General features: G+C 42.5%; 1 protein-coding gene across 5 annotated transcripts in view; it reads right to left on the minus strand.

Moving 5' to 3' along the window:
- PKHD1 (PKHD1 ciliary IPT domain containing fibrocystin/polyductin) overlaps window positions 1-21,205 on the minus strand; it is a 707,308-nt gene that overhangs the window by 390,606 nt on the left and 295,497 nt on the right. For all 5 annotated transcript variants that reach the window (XM_056564010.1, XM_056564009.1, XM_056564011.1 and 2 more), the window contains 6 exons: window positions 16,479-16,686; window positions 13,884-14,038; window positions 12,324-12,518; window positions 11,912-12,037; window positions 10,751-10,884; window positions 2,975-3,087 (listed from right to left, as the gene is read on the minus strand). In XM_056564010.1, coding sequence (XP_056419985.1) covers window positions 2,975-3,087; window positions 10,751-10,884; window positions 11,912-12,037; window positions 12,324-12,518; window positions 13,884-14,038; window positions 16,479-16,686 — 931 coding nt within the window. The remainder of the gene's footprint in view (window positions 1-2,974; window positions 3,088-10,750; window positions 10,885-11,911; window positions 12,038-12,323; window positions 12,519-13,883; window positions 14,039-16,478; window positions 16,687-21,205) is intronic.

The following is a 21,205-nucleotide window of genomic DNA, read 5'->3' on the forward strand; positions in this document are numbered from 1 at the left end:
TTGCTGCAGTTTTGCTGCTGCAGATTTTGTTGCCCATTGTCTTCAATGGGAAGCAAAATCTGCATCAGCAAATCTGCAATAGATCTGCAGCCAAAATACGCACGTGTGAACACACCCGAAGGCAATATATGAAACTATTTATGAGGGCAACATATGGCATTATTTCTGGGGCCGATGTAGGACACTATTCCTGGGGGCAGAGTGTGGTATCTATTTAGGGGCAGTGTATGGCACTATTTCATGGGGCAGTGTAAGGCACTATTTCATGGGGCAGTGTATGGCACTATTTCATGGGGCAGTGTAAGGCACTATTTCATGGGGCAGTGTTTGGTACTATTTCAGGGGGCTTTGTAAGGCCTTATTTTGGGGCAGTTTATGAAACTATTTCAGGGGCAGTATATGGTATTAATTCAGGGCAGTGTTTGGTACTATTTCAGGGGGCAGTGTATGGCATTATTTTGGGGCTGTGTATGGTACTATTTCAGGAGGCAGTGTATGGTTATATTTCAGGAGCAATGTATAGTATGTTACTATTTCAGGGGACAGTATATTTTAGGGGGCAGTGAATGGTACTATTTCAGGAGCAGTGTATGGTATTATTTAGGAGGGAGTGTTTGGTACTATTTCAGGGGGCAGTATATGGTACTATTTCAGGAGGCAGTGTATGGTACTATTTCAGGGGGCAGTGTATGGTACTATTTCATAGGGCAGTGTATGGCACTATTTCATGGGGCAGTGTATGGCACTATTTCATGGGGCAGTTTATGGTACTATTTCAGGGCAGTGTATGGCACTATTTCAGGGCAGTGTATGGCACTATTTCATGGGGCAGTGTATGGCACTATTTCATGGGGCAGTGTATGGCAGTATTTCATGGGGCAGTGTATGGCACTTTTTCAGGGCAGTGTATGGTACTATTTCATGGGGCAGTATATGGCACTATTTCAGGGCAGTGTATGGAACTATTTCAGGGGGCAGTGTAAGGCATTATTTCAGGGCAGTGTATGAAACTATTTCAGGGGCAGTAAATGGTATTATTTCAGGGGCAGTGTATGGCACTTTTCAGGGCAGTGTATGGTACTATTTCATGGGGCAGTGTTTGGTACTATTTCAGGGCAGTGTATGAAACTATTTCAGGGGCAGTGTATGGCACTTTTCAGGGCAGTGTATGGCACTATTTCATGGGGCAGTGTGTGGCACTTTTTCAGGGCAGTGTATGAAACTATTTCAGGGGCCGTAAATGGTGTTATTTCAGGGGCAGTGTTTGGTACTATTTCAGGGTGCAGTATATGGCATTATTTTGGGGCAGTGTTTGGTACTATTTCAGGGTGCAGTATATGGCATTATTTTGGGGCAGTGTTTGGTACTATTTCAGGGGGCAGTGTATGGCATTATTTTGGGGCAGTGTATGGTACAATTTCAGGAGGCAGTGTATGGTTATATTTCAGGAGCAATGTTTAGTATGTTACTATTTCAGGGGACGGTATATTTTAGGGGGCAGTGAATGGTACTATTTCAGGAGCAGTGTATGGTATTATTTAGGGAGGAGTGTTTGGTACTATTTCATGTGGCAGTGTATGGCATTATTTTAGAAGGCAGTGCTTGGTATTATTTCAGGGGCAGTGTATGGTACTATTTCAGGGGCAGTGTGTGGTACTATTTCAGGGGCAGTGTGTGGTACTATTTCAGGGGGCAGTGTTTGGTACTATTTAAGGGGGCAGTGTATGGTACTACTTCAGGGGGCAGTGTATGGTACTATTTTAGAAGGCAGTGTTTGTTATTATTTCAGGGGCAGTGCATGGTACTATTTCAGGGGGCAGTGTTTGGTACTATTTTAGGGGGCAGTGTTTAGTACTATTTTAGGGGCAATGTATGGTACAATTTCAGGAGGCAGAGAATGGCACTATTTCAGGGGGCAGTGAATGGAACTATTTCAGGAGCAGTGTATGGTATTATTTAGGGGGGAGTGTTTGGTACTATTTCAGGGGGCAGTGTATGGTAGTATTTCAGGGGGCAATGCATGGTACTATTTTAGAAGGCAGTGCTTGGTATTATTTCAGGGGCAGAGTATGGTACTACTTCAGGGGGCAGTGTATGGTACTATTTCAGGGGGCAGTGTTTGGTACTATTTTAGGGGGAAGTGTATGGTACTACTTCAGGGGGCAGTGTATGGTACTATTTTAGAAGGCAGTGTTTGTTATTATTTTAGGGGCAGTGTATGGTACTACTTCAGGGGGCAGTGTTTGGTACTATTTTAGGGGGCAGTGTTTAGTACTATTTTAGGGGCAATGTATGGTACAATTTCAGGAGACAGAGAATGGCACTATTTCAGGGGGCAGTGTATGGTAGTATTTCAGGGGGCAGTGTATGGTACTATTTCAAGGGGAAGTGTATGGTACTATTTCAGGGGGCAGAGAATGGCACTATTTCAGGGGGCAGTGTATGGTAGTATTTCAAGGGGCAGTGTATGGTACTATTTCAGGGGGCAGAGAATGGCACTATTTCAGGGGGCAGCGTATGGTACTATTTCAGGGGGCAGTGTATGATATTATTTTAGGGGGCAGTGTTTTGTACTATTTCAGGGGGCAATGTATGGTACTATTTCAGGGGGCAATGTATGGTACTATTTCAGGGGGCAATGTATGGTGCTATTTCAAGGTGACATTTATGGTATTACTTAAGGGAGCTGTGCATGGCATTATTTCTAGGGGTAATGTATTGCACTATTTCTTAAGAACTCCATTTGTGCACTATTGGCACTATTTTGAGTGAGACAACCCCTATATGATGCCTATGTGCCCTATTTGGATAAAAACTGTTGTGGTGAGACATTCTTCATGGTTTCTTTGCCAATTGCATTTACTTTGATTCACCCACTATTTTGGGGAATTGTCTGTTCACTGTCTTAGTGTGTGACTATGTGCTCCATACAATATAGAAGATAATCTCTCTCTCTCTCTGGATGGTCACTCACCTCGTACACGAAACAGCTGTGTTTTTCCAAAAACTTTCCAAGGGGGCTTGAGAAGGGCCTTCTGGTGAGAGGTGGTAAAAAAATCCATACCCAGAGCTACAGACCATGTTTTCCTTATTATAAGAAACAATAGAATTTTTTTTTCAAATTACATCATCAATAGAAACAATGGGGCAGATTTAATATTGAAAATGCGCCAGAATTCTGGTTTAATTTGCAACATAAAAACAGTCTTTCATGACTTGCACCACAAATGCGGCCAAAAATGTTTTTGCCACACAGTTTTAGTATAAAGTAAGAAAACTTAAAAGCCAACTAAGGGTGGGTCTAAACCTAAACTAGACAAGTGTTTCCAAACCAGTGTGCTTCGGTGTTGCAAAACTACAACTCCCAGCAAGCCCGGAGAGCCTTTGGCTGTCCGGGCATGCTGGGAGTTGTAGTTTTGCAACAGCTGGAGACACACTGGTTGGGAAACACTGATTGGGAGACACAAATGAGCCAAATTTATCAATCAGCCGAACCTATCGTAAGGCTGTGTTCACACATTGCAGCTAATTAGCAGTGTGGAATGTGCCCAAACCACTGTAAAAAAATGGCACATTTTTGCACAATATACAAAATTAGCATAAATGTGGTAAAATGTGCAATTTTTATCATGATTTTCGCCATTTGTGGCAAAAAATATGCGGTAAGTTTCCAAATACTTTCTTGCCTTAATTTAAATGGGCACTGTCAGAATAATAAAAAAAAATTATTAACTACATCTTGGCAAAACAGTAACCTTTCTAATATCATTCACAAAAAAGTTTATCCTCTTTTTATAGAAATCATGACTTATAAAAAAAAGACCACTAGGGGTCCCCATACCATCCAGAACATAATCCTGTCTGTCTCCAGCATCATCTTTGTCCCAGCTGAAGCTTAGAGTGGGATAAAGTCCTGGAAGTGAGGGCGGGACTAGCACTCCTCTGTGCTCACCCCTGTTCTATCAGACTTCAGCATGAAAACAAAGAGGAGGGGATTACAGAGCAGCCTACAGTGATTAGATGAAGAGACCCAGCACAGCAGACTCAGGGAGGAAGTGAATGCATGGTGAGTGAGGGCGGGCCCAGTGCTTACCTCAGACATGCCCCTTCCTTAGCAGTGGATGTCAGAATGAGTGAGCAGCAGAACCGAAGAATTTATAAGCCAGATACAGAAGCTAGACACATAAACAATAAACAAGCAATCCCCTTTTTTTTAGGGGGGGAGGGGCTTAGGGGAGCAATACCCTTAACTAAAGACCCACCCTTAAAAATCCACTTTTATTACCACTATGAAAATACCCAACATACAAGAATAACAAAAAGAGTGGTTTACATATTCAGGAAATGACTGGAGTGTATTATAGATTTTGCCTACTGGGGAACTGTGTGATGCCATCATGTCCATATGGAGGAACTGTGTGATGTCATCATGTCCGTATGGAGGAACTGTGTGATGTCATCATGTCCATATAGAGGAACTGTGTGATGTCATCATGTCCATATGGAGGAACTGTGTGATGTCATCATGTCCATATGGAGGAACTGTGTGATGTCATCATGTCCATATGGAGGAACTGTGTGATGTCATCATGTGCATATAAAGGAACTGTGTGATGTCATCATGTCCATATGGAGGAACTGTGTGATGTCATCATGTCCATATGGAGGAACTGTGTGATGTCATTATGTTCATATGGAGGAACTGTGTGATGTCATTATGTTCATATGGAGGAACTGTGTGATGTCATCATGTCCATATGGAGGAACTGTGTGATGTCATCATGTCCATATGGAGGGACTGTGTGATGTCATCATGTCTATATGGAGGAACTGTGTGATGTCATCATGTCCATATGGAGGAACTGTGTGATGTCATCATGTCCATATAGAGGAACTGTGTGATATAATCATATCCATATGGAGGAACTGTGTGATGTCATCATGTCCATATGGAGGAACTGTGTGATGTCATCATGTCCATATGGAGGAACTGTGTGATGTCATCATGTCCATATGGAGGAACTGTGTGATGTCATCATGTCCATATGGAGGAACTGTGTGATGTCATCATGTCCATAAGGAGGAACTGTGTGATGTCATTATGTTCATATGGAGGAACTGTGTGATGTCATCATGTTCATATGGAGGAACTGTGTGATGTCATCATGTCCATATGGAGGGACTGTGTGATGTCATCATGTCTATATGGAGGAACTGTGTGATGTCATCATGTCCATATGGAGGAACTGTGTGATGTCATCATGTCCATATAGAGGAACTGTGTGATATAATCATATCCATATGGAGGAACTGTGTGATGTCATCATGTCCATATGGAGGGACTGTGTGATGTCATCATGTCCATAAGGAGGAACTGTGTGATGTAATCATGTCCATATGGAGGGACTGTGTGATGTTATCATGTCCATATGGAGGAACTCTGTGATGTCATCATGTCCATATGGAGGAACTGTGTGATGTCATAATGTCCATATGGAGGAACTGTGTGATGTCATCATGTCCATATGGAGGAACTGTGTGATGTCATCATGTCCATATGGAGGAACTGTGTGATGTCATCATGTCCATATGGAGGAACTGTGTGATGTCATCATGTCCATATGGAGGAACTGTGTGATGTAATCATATCCATATGGAGGAACTGTGTGATGTCATCATGTCCATATGGAGGAACTGTGTGATATAATCATATCCATATGGAGGAACTGTGTGATGTCATCATGTCCATATGGAGGGACTGTGTGATGTAATCATGTCCATATGGAGGAACTGTGTGATGTCATCCTGTCCATATGGAGGGACTGTGTGATGCTATCATGTCCATATGGAGGAACTGTGTGATGTCATCATGTCCATATGGAGGGACTGTGTGATGTCATCATGTCTATATGGAGGAACTGTGTGATGTCATCATGTCCATATGGAGGAACTGTGTGATGTCATCATGTCCATATAGAGGAACTGTGTGATATAATCATATCCATATGGAGGAACTGTGTGATGTCATCATGTCCATATGGAGGAACTGTGTGATGTCATCATGTCCATATGGAGGAACTGTGTGATGTCATCATGTCCATATGGAGGAACTGTGTGATGTCATCATGTCCATATGGAGGAACTGTGTGATGTCATCATGTCCATATGGAGGAACTGTGTGATGTCATTATGTTCATATGGAGGAACTGTGTGATGTCATCATGTTCATATGGAGGAACTGTGTGATGTCATCATGTCCATATGGAGGGACTGTGTGATGTCATCATGTCTATATGGAGGAACTGTGTGATGTCATCATGTCCATATGGAGGAACTGTGTGATGTCATCATGTCCATATAGAGGACCTGTGTGATATAATCATATCCATATGGAGGAACTGTGTGATGTCATCATGTCCATATGGAGGGACTGTGTGATGTCATCATGTCCATAAGGAGGAACTGTGTGATGTAATCATGTCCATATGGAGGGACTGTGTGATGTTATCATGTCCATATGGAGGAACTCTGTGATGTCATCATGTCCATATGGAGGAACTGTGTGATGTCATAATGTCCATATGGAGGAACTGTGTGATGTCATCATGTCCATATGGAGGAACTGTGTGATGTCATCATGTCCATATGGAGGAACTGTGTGATGTCATCATGTCCATATGGAGGAACTGTGTGATGTCATCATGTCCATATGGAGGAACTGTGTGATGTAATCATATCCATATGGAGGAACTGTGTGATGTCATCATGTCCATATGGAGGAACTGTGTGATATAATCATATCCATATGGAGGAACTGTGTGATGTCATCATGTCCATATGGAGGGACTGTGTGATGTAATCATGTCCATATGGAGGAACTGTGTGATGTCATCCTGTCCATATGGAGGGACTGTGTGATGCTATCATGTCCATATGGAGGAACTGTGTGATGTCATCATGTCCATATGGAGGAACTGTGTGATGTCATAATGTCCATATGGAGGAACTGTGTGATGTCATCATGTCCATATGGAGGAACTGTGTGATGTCATCATGTCCATATGGAGGAACTGTGTGATGTCATCATGTCCATATGGAGGAACTGTGTGATGTCATCATGTCCATATGGAGGAACTGTGTGATGTAATCATATCCATATGGAGGAACTGTGTGATGTCATCATGTCCATATGGAGGAACTGTGTGATGTCATCATATCCATATGGAGGGACTGTGTGATGTAATCATGTCCATATGGAGGAACTGTGTGATGTCATCATGTCCATATGGAGGGACTGTGTGATGTAATCATGTCCATATGGAGGGACTGTGTGATGTCATCATGTCCATATGGAGGAACTATGTGATGTCATCATGTCCATATGGGAGAACTGTGTGATGTAATCATGTCCATATGGAGGGACTGTGTGATGTTATCATGTCCATATGGAGGAACTCTGTGATGTCATCATGTCCATATGGAGGAGCTGTGTGATGTCATCATGTCCATATGGAGGAACTGTGTGATGTCATCATGTCCATATGGAGGAACTGTGTGATGTCATCATGTCCATATGGAGGAACTGTGTGATGTCATCATGTCCATATGGAGGAACTGTGTGATGTCATCATGTCCATATAGAGGAACTGTGTGATGTCATCATGTCCATATGGAGGAACTGTGTGATGTCATCAAGTGCACATGGAGCAAAATCTCTGTGGAAAGTCTCCAGCACCTCGTAGAAAGTATGATCGGTAGAATGAAGGACGTTGAACCTGGTACTAGCAAGGTGTACCTTATGGCCAGTGAGTGTAAGTGCTGCTGTGGCGGTCAGCTGAAAGAACTGGTCCCACTCTCAAGACCTCCAGTTGATTTTACTGAGACAAAAAGTGGCTGACTGCCTGTAGTACATGGATGACTTGACTCCATGGCCCCATCTCTGAAGTCCATATTCCCAGGCAAGTGAAGTCCTAATTGAGTAACCCCCCTTAATTATATTAGTGCCAAAGTAAACTAATTTTGCAGGACTCCACAACATGTATGCATCCGGAGATAGGCAAGTTGATGAATTTTGAAAGGAACATTGTATAGGGATGTCCCCAGCAAGAGGCCTGGCACCCAGAGGGTTAAATCACGGCAGGCTTTTTCCAGCTGATTACCTGCATAGCCCTTGGTGAGCAGATAACGGCTGCTTGGAATGACGATGAGTTCACCAAACTTTGTCATTTACACGGTCTGTTTCCACATCAACGCTCATGCTTTAGGCAGGAACGCACTCCCCAAAATTACCTTATGCCATTTTCCAAATTGCACTTCTACTTGAGGACTGTACTTTGTATGAGTCCTCTCATTAAATCAGCTCATTCACATAGGCGGACACCCTCATAGTGATGGAGGTTTAGGCAAGCAGAGAATTTGTGTAGAAATCAATTTAGTTCCTGATTTCAATGAATTATAGAGCTTTATGCCGCTTACATTTCAGGTGAAAATTACTAATCTTTCAATGCCCGGGGAAAACTTGACACCGGCATCAAATCTCACCTGAACAAACTCACGGGAACTCGGCATTGCTGGAAATATGTGTCTATGGAGAGTGGAGCGCTGCTCTCATATACTCTTGTTTTGTTAGGGAATTTTTTTCCTAGGTGGAAATGTTGGCTTAGGTTAACACATTTTGATTTGTGCAGTGCAGGGGAGTGACTGTAGACATGTCGGGTATTGTGATGCCAAATAGAGGACAACAATATAATGTTTATAATGTTATCATAGGGTTTGGCATGTTTGTGTCACATTGGGCAGGGAATAGTGTAACCCTGAGCTTACTCAGAACCACTTTTCTACTTGTGTATCCGCCCTAAATAGAAGATCCACAACTAGATAGCGGTCCCTGCATTACAGAGGGTGTAGGGGCATCACAAGAATAAGAAACAGAACTGTACAGAGGTCAGGATACAAAGGATGAAAGGGCAAGAACAAACAAACAGGGAATCAGAGTAATATATAACAGCAGACATGCAAAATAGTATGCAAACAGGTATCAGGAAGATATTATGGCAGGTACATAGAGTACTGACTAACGGTTTTAGGACCAAAGTAATCTGGCAGGTATGAGAGTAATGAAGATGAGTGAACAGGTAACTGAAGTCAGGACAATATACAGATGAGAATAAAGGGTTCAGGATCAAACAAGGCTAAACAGAAGTAAATTACCCAAGGCTATGGGCAAAGAAAACAAAGCAATGGATCAGGACCTATACAGTGGTGGAGTACGAAACCCAAACAGGTCAGAAAGTCAGAATACAAGTTCAAGTAACAGACGCAAACTAGACAGGATAAAACTGACCATAAGTACAGATAGATCACAAAACAAACAGGACAAGGCTAAAAGCTAGATAAACAGTTAAGAACTGCAAAGATATGGCAAAATCAAACTGCCAGCATGCCGGGAACAGTTGGAGGACCAAAGTTTACAGACCACTGCTTTAGATGTCTTGGTCAAAAGCAACCATGGCATCTAGGTGGTTATGTGACAGGTGCAGGTTGTGTCTCATGTGTTTGATCTACCCACCTCTCCCCTACACCCTGGCACCCCTATCGCAGTTGCAGGCTGATTGGTTCCCTCCTCCATGGTAGAAGTGTAGAATTTGCTATTTCAGTCTACCATAGGCAGACTATAATAGTAGATCATGAGAATGGCATTTGCATGTATATTGTCCAAGCATGCAAGTCTCCAGGGGGACTAAAAGTGTAACAAAAAAATGTAATAAAAAAACAACAAAAATACCCTCCATAGATGGCAAAACAAATTGCAAATGAATTTAACTGTAAAATGCACTACATAAAAACGAACAACCCCCCTCCTCCACCACCACACACATAAAATTAAACTTAAAAAGTTTACATGCATTTTTGTTGTCAGTTTCACCTCACAAATATTTTTTTCTGGTCTCCTAGGGGACTTTTATAAAAAATCTCTCAATTCCTATCATAGATTGTTGCAATGCATATAAATTGCATTGATCTATGCAATCAACGCCCAACTGGTGGATGAGTAGATCTGTCACAGTAGCCACTGAGACCTATCTAACCCTCGGGCCACCATGACAACCAGTCGGCACCCCGCAGTTACATTGCAGGGGTGGCAGTTGAACCACTAGATCAACAATGATAGGTCTAAAATGGTTTATCATTGCAGTATCTAAACATTCAAATGATGGGCATTGGAGTGATCTCTGATGTTGGCCTTAAAGGGGTACTCCGGTGCCTAGACATCTTATCCCCTATCCAAAGGATAGGGGATAAGATGCCTGATCGCGGGAGTCCCGCCGCTGGGGACCCCCGGGATCATGCATGCGGCACCCCGTTTGTAATCAGACCAGGAGCGTGTTCGCTCCGGGACTGATAAAGGTCGACTGCAGGGCCGGCGGCGTGTGACGTCACGCCTCCACCCCCGAGTGACGTCAGGCTCCGCCCCTCAATGCAAGCCCACGCTCCTGGTCTGATTACAAACGGGGTGCCGCGTGCATGATCCCGGGGGTCCCCAGCGGCGGGACTCCCGCGATCAGGCATCTTCTCCCCTATCCTTTGGATAGGGGATAAGATGTCTAGGCGCCGGAGTACCCCTTTAACCGGCAGGTGTCACCTGCTGGGTAAGGCTTATACTGACAAAACCATTAACATTTAAAAAAACTGGAAAAAAAAAGCTTTCATATATTACACGTTCAATTACATTTTACCTATGTATACTCACCTGAATGGCATTGGAAGGAGACCTGATATAAATGGCGGCTGGTGCCAACGTCTCAATGTTTGAGAGACCATCAGTTCCCAAAATCCTTATCAGGAGATTCTTCCGCACCTGGATGCCATTTTCTAAATGTTCTCCTATAAATATGTAAAAGTCAATATTAGGGTATGTTTATATGGTGAAGATTTACTGCAGATTGTTTTGCAAAAGTATAAATTTGTCCCATTTATCTGAATGGGACAAACAAAGATAAATTAATAAGTAAATATATGGATAGATAGATATGAGATAGATAGATAGATATGAGATAGACAGATATGAGATAGATAGATAGATAGATAGATAGATAGATATGAGATAGATAGATATGAGATAGATAGATAGATATGAGATAGACAGATATGAGATAGATAGATAGATAGATAGATATGAGATAGATAGATAGATATGAGATAGATAGATAGATAAATGTGAGATAAATATATAGATAGATAGATAGATATGAGATAGATAGATAGATAGATATGAGATAGATAGATATGAGAAAGATAGATAGAGAGATATGAGATAGATAGATAGAGAGATATGAGATATATAGATAAATATGAGAAAGATAGATAGATAGATATGAGATAGATAGATATAGATAGATAGATATGAGATAGATAGATATAGATAGATAGATATGAGATAGATAGATATGAGATAGATAGATATGAGATAGATAGATATATAGATAGATATGAGATAGATAGATATGAGATAGATAGATAGAGAGATATGAGATAGATAGATAAATATGAGATAGATAGATAGATAGATAGATATGAGATAGATAGATATGAGATAGATAGATATGAGATAGATAGATAGATATGAGATAGATAGATAGATAGATAGATATGAGATAGATAGATAGATATGAGATAGATAGATAGATAGATAGATAGATATGAGATAGATAGATAGATAGATAGATATGAGATAGATAGATAGATAGATAGATATGAGATAGATAGATATGAGATAGATAGATAGATAGATAGATAGATAGATATGAGATAGATAGATAGATAGATAGATATGAGATAGATAGATAGATAGATATGAGATAGATAGATAGATAGATAGATAGGAGATAGATCATCAGTCCCAACCACTCACCTACAATCACACCGTGACCTTTAATATTGTACAATATATTTTCTTCCACTGTGAAGTGTGAAATTCCGGAGAGGCTGATACCCCGAGCGAATGAGTTCATCACGACACTCCCCCGTATATAGGAACCTACAAGTGGGGCAGAGAATAACACCCTAATGATGGAGGAAGACAGATGGAGAAGTTATATAGTCGTCCTATTGCAGTAATGTATAGATTTTGAGCCCAAATGGGAAATGTATACCTTTTCCCCTCACCGTGAACTATTTATTTTGGTTCTGTGTTCCTGTAATGGGACAGAATACAGTATACAAGGAATTCACTACCAGCTTTCAACATTGAATGTAATGTGTTAAAGGCAATTCCTACGATATGAGAGAAATAGATATTAATATGTAACACAACTCCGTCCTACCAGACATGGGTCTATTGCCAACAATACTGAGGGCACTGCGTGACTGTGTGAAGGCTTGGCCAGCGTACAAGAAGCGGACTCCTGAGATTTGGACCAAACTTGGCTCATCCTTCAAGGCATGAGAGGTAAACACCATCCCCAGATCCTGAGATCCAAGCGTTTTCTCACTTCTTCCATAGGGGCATTCTGTTATATCTGAAGGAGGAATGAAGAATAATGAAGAGTATGATTAGTCATTTAAAGGGGTACTCCACCCCTATACAAAAGATAGGGGATAAGATGTCTGATCGCGGGGGTCCCGCTGCTTGGGACCCCCGTGATCTCGGCTGCGGCACCCCAGACATCCAGTGCACAGAACGAACTTGGCTCCGTGAAGGATGACTGGTGATGCGGGGACGTCTATGGGAGGGGACCTGACGGTTGTCACTCCCCCTCCCATAGACTTGCATTGAGGGGGCGTGGACGTGACGTCGTGAGCGGGGCGTGAACGTTTTGCTTTGGAAAGGGGATAAGATGTCTAGGGGCAGAGTACTCCTTTAAGGAACATGGCCTTTTTAAAAATGAAAGAAGGACTCTGATTGGTTGCTATGGGCAACTGCACCACTCTTCCTCTACATGGGTTGGATAAATCTCTCCATGGTCCTCTTCAAGCCATAGACTCATAAGAATTGCCAAAATAGCCAATTTGCTTCTGTTCTAAAAAGGTCCACTAACATGGGGGGAAAGGTTTTGCTATACCCCCTTCTACAGTGGTCCCTCAACATACGATGGCAATCCTTCCAAATGGACCATCGTTTGTTGAAACCATCGTATGTTGAGGGATCCGTGCAATGTAAAGTATAGGACAGTGGTCTACAACCTGCGGACCTACAGATGTTGCAAAACTACAACACCCAGCATGCCCGGACAGCCGTTAGCTGTCCGGGCATGCTGGGAGTTGTAGTTTTGCGACATCTGGAGGTACACAGGTTGAAGACCACTGGTATTGGAGGTTATACTCACCTGTCCCCACCACTCCGGACCTTCATCACTGCCCTGGATGTCGCCCTCAATCGCTGTCGCCGCGTCCCCGGGGTGTCCCCGACGCTCCAGTAAGGCCTCTGCTTCCCCCGGCATCCTCGTTCTCCGTCGCCGCCATCACGTCGCTACGCAAGCCGCTCCTATTGGATGACGGGACGGCGTGCGCAGCGACGTGAGGACGACGATGGAGAGCGCCGACGATGCAGGGGATCCCAAAGAGGACGCGTCGGAGCCCCGAGGACAGGTAAGTGATCATCAGCGGACCACACGGGCACCGTAAACGGCTATCCAGTGGCAGCTGAAGCAGTCTGCGCTGCCGGATAGCCGTTTATGCGATGGCCCCGACATACAAAAGCATCGTATGTTGATGCTGCCTCTGAGAGTCCATTGTATGTTGAAATGATCGTATGTCGGATCCATCGTAGGTTGAGGGGGTCACTGTACATAGTTCAATGGTCCCAAGAAAGGTCACTTTTTGGGCCAATTCTTTTGCAATACCTTGCACTATTTTTGTGATAATTTCTGTGAGGGAACTTTTACCTGAGACTCCGGCCTCCTGACATCGCTGGTGACGACTGACATATTCATCTGTGAGGTTGCCTTGTATAGTAATATCTCTGCTTAGTAGAGCCGCCTTAGGCCTTAAAGAGACATACGCATCCTCGACAAGTTGATCTTGTATATCGTAGGAGTACCTATGATATGGAATAAAGTAGAAGCTCACCGAAATTTTTAAGTAGTAAATGTTGAGTACACACTCAACACAAAAACTCCAAGGACTATGTGGTAGAACAAACTTTCACTGTACCCGTGGATTTGACATCTAAGAAAGTCTATAGGGCCAGATGATAACGAGATATCATTGCGGTGTCCCTGCACCGATAGCTATCCTGTGGCTTTGGACTGTCTCGGGCAGCTTGGCAGCACAAGGTGACTTATAGTCATGCACACAAATAAAAGTCCTGCTGGCACTACTGCTGCATAGGAAATCTGCTGTCTCCGTTGTCCCTTCAGGTCAGTTGCGACTGCTCACAAGCAATGCCTTCACTGGTGGTGCTCTGCCCGTACACAATAGTGCATGTAAATGCAAAGTCCAGACGGAACAGAAGAGCGGCCACTCACCAGTGGTTTAGTAAGGCTACCACTCCTTTAGTAAGGCTTTATTAAATGCTAGTGCAGGTTAAAGGCAGGTGTATACAAGCGATGTCCGTTTGCACAGTAAGTGCTTCACACTGCCGGAGGAAGCACCTACTGTGCGAAACGGATGTCGCTTGTATGCACCTGCCTTTATCCTGCACTAGCATTTAATAAAGCCTTACTAAAGGAGTCTGGTGAGTAGTGTTGAGCAGCATAGGACATATTCGAATTCGCGAATATTAGCGACTCTATGGACGAATATTCGTCATATATTCGCTAAATTTGCATATTCGTAATATTCTCGTTTTATTTTCGCATATGCGAAAATTTGCGTATGCGAAAATTAACATATGCGAAAATTAGCATATACAAAAATTTACATAAACGAAAATTCGCATATGCGAAAATTATCATATGCTAATTTTCGCATATGCAAAAATATGCACGCCAGTCTCACACAGTAGTATTAGAACCTTCTTTACTCCACACAAGCTGGAAGCAGAGAGGGATGATCACTGTGATGTGTACTGTGAAAAAAACAAAAAAAAAAAACGAATATTCGTAATTACGAATATATAGTGCTATATTCGCGAATATTAGCGAATTCGCGAATATGTGATATTCGCGAATCAAATTTGCATTGCAAATATTCTCGAGCAACACTACTGGTGAGTGGCCGCTCTTCTGTTATGTCTGGAATTTGCATTGACTTATAGTCATATTCATTATGTTTACATCCTATTGCAAAGTAAGATATTTTTTTCAAATTAATTATAGTGTTGTTTTATGTATATATGTTTTTCTGTGTTACTGTACCCTTAAATGAGAGCAGTGAACCCCATGTGACCCTGCCTGCCAATGGGAATGCCTAAAGTCTCCCCTATGTAGTCTAGTGGGGGAGGAGTTGCCTCAGTTCAGTTTAGTCTGAGCCACAGTTGGGTTCAGGTGTGCTGTGTGTTGTGTGCTCTGAAGAGAGGCCTAGCTCAAATCTAATCTCAAAAGAAAAATGTTAACGACCAATTCACCAATTTTTCTTTTTTTACTTTTATTGCAATAACATATTCACAAAATACACATAGTATCGGGGGTGGACTATCCGGGGGGGGGGTGAGCAGCCGTTGTTTCGCACTAGTTCAGTGCTTCGTCGGAGGCCCGACAAAGCACTGAACTAGTGCCAAACAACGGCTGCCGATTTCATTGTTGCATCACGTCTGAGCACCGCCCTGAAGCAAAGAGACAGTTTCCAAATACATAGCACTCTGTACAGTGTATCCTGAGTGAGCAGAAGTAAGCAGTGCCGAACTTCTCTCTTCCTGTGTTTTTCAAATCTTATCTCAACTGGTCATCCTGCAAGGGTTACTCGCAAGGGGGAAATTCATGCCCCTGCAGAAGATGGCTTCAGTACCTTGACAGGAACCTACCTATCAGAATTAATCTTTCTGTCTCACAAGTCAGTATTCATCTGTTTGGTGAAGGGGTTACGCTGCACTCTCTCACCTACAGCCAGTTGTTTGTGTAATACCATCTGCACCCAGCTCAGTAAAGACAGTTATCCGTAACCTGACGTCGGTGTGTTCATTTACTCCCCATGTCTGGCCCAGGAGAAGCTGTCCCCAATCTTGGACCGTGTATAGGATAATGGTGCCCTGGTGTCACGAAGTGATCAGGTATTTCCACCACCATCACCTGTGGCACCACATCATCATCCAGTCACTGGATTTTCTACATCATAAATTATCTCAACCCAACTCCCCTATATCCCTCCAACACCACCTTCCAGTGCCAGGTAGGCTCTTACCTAAGTCAAGGGTTTTTCACGCTACTAATGTTTTTCCTGAACCTGAAACATTGATCACATCTGGAGGCAGCATGGATGACACCATTGATAGTACCTATAGACAGTCAATAATGTCTTAAAACACTGTAACACCATCTAAGAAAAGAATCAGCCCATAAACCACCATAAACAGCATAATGTGTGGACATTCTTAGACTCACCTCAGGGGAGGACTGATAGAAATGCATGTACCGCTGATATTCACAATGCTCAGGACCTCCTCTTGTTTTCTGGGGCCATAAAGACTTGCACCACATAGGACAAATTGATCCCCTATACGCCAGTCCACAAGGTCCATAACAGTCAGCTCTGTGTCGTTGGCTTTGGCGGGATATGCCAGATTTGTGGAAATGAACTTTGGAACCCATCCTAAAAGATCGATATAATATAAATTAGAGGTTAAACCTGAAGCCTGTGCTCCAATGCAAAATCACTGAAGAATATTATGTACATGAAAAATAAAGTACTTTTGTACTTTTGTGCCCATAATTCCCCATTTAGGAGTCATTTTCTGGCTAAACAGCTGTCCCCAGCTCTAGAAGGGTTCATTTCAAACAAAAAAAGTTGCTTTTTTACAGTAAGCATAGCCCAAAACCATGTTTTTCTGGGACAATCAGAAGCAGGGAATGGGAATAGAATGGGCAAATGGGTGGGGCATAGTGGATTTTAATCCCATGCTTTGAGATAGAGAGGTTTCTTATTGGCAGGACTGGAGAGGACCCACATAGACTATTATTGTCTGTCCCACACAGGCACCAGCAGTATCACCACAAAATTGCCTGGGATGGATAGATAGTCTGCCATAACATAGAGTATGTACCATTGCATTCATACACATGGTTGGAAGCCATCTTTGTGTACACTACTGCACATTTTTATCCCCAAAAACCACAACCATTGGCGTACACCAACAATTGACATAGTCAGCAGGATTACCACAACAAATGGTGTAGTCGGTGTAACGTCCGTTTTTCTGTATTTTGTATTTTCTGCTTTGGGTCCTGTTCAGACATTGTTTTGAACAGTTTCTGTGTTGATTCTCCCTGGTTTGGGAAGAGTTCATGCTTTCAGCCTATGGCATCCCGGGTGGGGTTATTTAGACCCTAGCTCTGCTGGAACTCTCTGCTGGTGATTAGACCTGTATTCTGGCCATTTTGGCATCATGTAAACATCATGTTAACTATGTCTCTGTGCACATATCCTGAGTTTTAACCATGGTTGGTTATCTGTCCTGTTTAATATATAGATTTTAGCCTGCTTTGATTTAGTACATTTGTTGGGTTTTAGTATTTTATATATTTGTCTTGCATTTGCTTTGTGTTGCCTTAGTCTATATTCACACTGTGCATTTTGTCAGTCCTGTTTTGACCGTGTTATCTTGCAACTCCGAGGATAGAATCCTATTCTGAGCCTTGTGCTATTCCGTATATCAATGAGTGAGTGAGTCTTGTGTCTGTAACCGTGTTTGCATGTATTTAAGATTTTTGTTTCCTCCTAGGCCAGTATCCTGATCACTCGGTGGAGAGTGCCCACTAGCTAAAAGCCTATTTGGCTTTGGCATTGATGTCCCTCCATGCTTGAAGTGGAGTGTCTACTGTGTTCCTTGTTCTGAGTCCAGTGTGAACAGGGTTCTATATTTCCTGACCCATTTAGTGTTCTGACATTGAGATAACCTGTTTATCCCCTACATCTTCTGGTTTTGTCTGCTGTATACTTATCCTTATATCCAGTTTTGTTCATATTTAGTGTTGAGCGGCATAGGCCATATTCGAATTTGTGATATTTCGCGAATATATGGACGAATATTCATCATATATTCGCTAAATTCGTAATATTCACGTTTATTTTCGCGTATGCCAAAATTCGCGAATGCAAAAATTAGCATATAAAAAATGAGCATAACCGAAATGCGCATATACAAAAATTAGCATATGCGAAAATTCGCATATACAAAAATTTGCATAACCGAAAATTCGCATATGCGAAAATTAACATATGCACATTTTCGCATATGCGAAATTTCCCACGCCAGTCTCACACAGTAGTATTAGAACCTTCTTTACACCACACAAGCTGGAAGCAGAGAGGAATGATCACTGTGATGTGTACTGTGAAATAAAAAAAAAAAGAATATTCGTGATTACGAATATATAGTGCTATATTCGCGAATATTTGCAAATTAATTCGCGAATATGCGATATTCGCGAATAAAATTCGAATTGCGAATATTCGCGAGCAACACTATTCATATTATCATATCTGCCGTTAATCTTGATTCTGGTTTCTGGTCTGTATGTTAGTATGCTACATCCTGCCTTGTTTGTATTTATATATACCTGTTTGTTGGTTCTTTTATGTTCCTGACTTGTTTCCCGACTTTGTACAGTTGTTTGTTTTGTTGACTTGTTCGCCCATGCACTTTAGCGCAAAGAAGGGATCGGCTCCAAGTTGTTGATCTGTCATTTAGGTCGGATGGGCAAGTAGGCAGGGAGAGTGGTTTATAGGGACAGCTTTCGGGCTCACTTCTCCCTGCCCCCCGTTCATGACAGTCAGCAAGATTAAAACAAGTGGTGTAATTAGCAGTATTACAACAAATAGTATAGTCTGCAGGATTACCACAACACAGGGCCCCTAGGTACCATGTGTCATTTATAATATTGGCTACAAATGTGAGTTTGGCTTACTTGCCAACATTTCAAAAAGCTAGAATTGGGACATTTAAAGAAGTACTCTGGGATATGAAAACTTATTCACTATTCTAAGGATATGGGATGAATTTCAGATCGCATGGGGGTCCAACCGCTGGGGGCCCCCACAATCTCCAGTACAGGGCCAATGGCTCTTTGCTGAAATAGCGCGTTTTGACCACTGCATGACGCTGTGGCTGACACTCCCCCTCAATACATCTCTATGGTAGAGCCAGAGACTGCCGAATGCTGCGCCTTGGCTCTCCACACAGATGTATTGAGCAGGTGTGATGGCTGCCATGTCATGCGGTGGTGGGACATGCCCCCTTGCTGATGACTGCCGGGGCCCTCTATGGGAGCTCGCAGGGGGCACAACGGTCGAACCCACCCCCTCACGATCTGAAACTCATCCCGCTTCCCTGACACTATGCCCTCCAAGAAGCACTGCTACAAATATCTGATGCGAGTCCTGAAGGTCCAGCACTGGCCTTCTCAAGGGACAGGCCGATAGAAAGCCAAAAAGTCTGCACCCATAGATAACGTCTCCTTTAATCCGACACGAGAATATATCCGTTGTATGCCAGACATTTCCCCAGGAGAACAATGAGGAGCCCTCTCCCCCATACCTGCGTTCCGTCACGTATCGCACACAAGCACTTTTTTTTTTTCCTCCATGTTCCCCCGCATACAGCTGGCACCATTTTTACATTATTGCCACTTAATCTATGGCGCTATTGAATGAGACAAGGAATATTTGCCTGCAGGAATCTGAAGACATACTGAAAGGATCATTTAGATGCTAAGAGCAGTTGGCTATAACGGCAACATATTGCTAGGTAAATTTTCATCGCTGTCAATTGAATTACGCATTATTGTTAATGGGAAGATGTCTGTTACACAACATTGAGCATGTGCCCGATTATGACCAATTTTGGACAATTTGCCGAAGAAACATACGACCCCGAGGAAGGGAGAATTTTAAAAGCTTGGTAAGAAAGTTGGGGAAGTGATCACTGAGTGAGTAATTGAGAAGCCGATATTTTCTCATTTGTAACATGTTCCACTCGGATATTTAGGTCTCTCTAACGTTCACTGCAAATTGCGGGGGGAGAGATGAAGAAGTTTAACGGGATTTACATATCCCGGGAGGTGCAGAAATAATGTACAAGACAGATCTTAATTGCTCTCTGAATGGTAGAAGTTTCTCTCCGTCTTGTCGGCCTGACTCTGCTCTATTGCACATTACGGCATCAGTAAAAAATCATCCTCACAAATGAAAAATGGGAAAGCAAAAAACGATTTATTTAATTTTGGCACAACATTTCTTTAAAGGGCCCTAACACCTATGTTTGGGAGTAAATAAAACTGCCCTTGCTGTAAGATTGGACCTAGATTGCCTAGTAATGGATCCTAACAGATACATTGGGCCTCATTTACTAAGAGTGGAGTGTAGTTTTCTTTGTGGGTTTTTGTTTCCGACAGGTTTTGTACATTTTGCTCCTTTTACACCTGCTCAGAGCTGTTAGGTTTTCCAGAGCTTAAATCCACCCCATTTTATCTGGAAACATTAGTAAATATGTAGGTTTCTTTAAAAAAATGTAGGTTATTTCTGGAGACCTTTTCCCTGATGGTCACGCCCCTTTGTAGGGTTAGTAAGGTTTTTTGGATCTTTTGTCGTAAATTCTGGCACATGACACATGCGACACAAAAAAAAACCTACAAAATCTACTTGGAGAAGCCTTTTGTAAATGATGCTCACTGTGTTTGGACGCTGCATGTGCCTTTATTAATCTGTAATGACTAGTACTGTTTACACTGTTTGATGCTATGTGTCTTATTCTGCAACATGCCTTAAAGGGCTATTCCAGGATTTTTTTTTATTTGACTATGCTACAGGGGTTGTAAAGTTAGTGTAGTTCATAATATAGTGTCTGTACCTGTGTTTGATGGATGATCTTGTAATTCTTATGTGATTTTTGCCCTGATTTTTATTTTTAATAGCATACAAAATGAATGTTGTCTCAGCTTTTCCCAGGTTGCAGTGCGGCCTCAGACATTACTTCACTAGTCAGGTGATAACAGGAAGCCTGTCTGCTTCAATAGGAAGAGCTGAGTAGGAGGGAGATCATTCTCTATAGGGCTGCAGGGAATTGTAGATTCATAAACTGCACGCATAGCTCAGGTGAGCTGCAAAGGGTGGG

This window comes from Hyla sarda, chromosome 3 (genome assembly GCF_029499605.1).
Source record: "Hyla sarda isolate aHylSar1 chromosome 3, aHylSar1.hap1, whole genome shotgun sequence".
NCBI lineage: Eukaryota > Metazoa > Chordata > Amphibia > Anura > Hylidae > Hyla > Hyla sarda.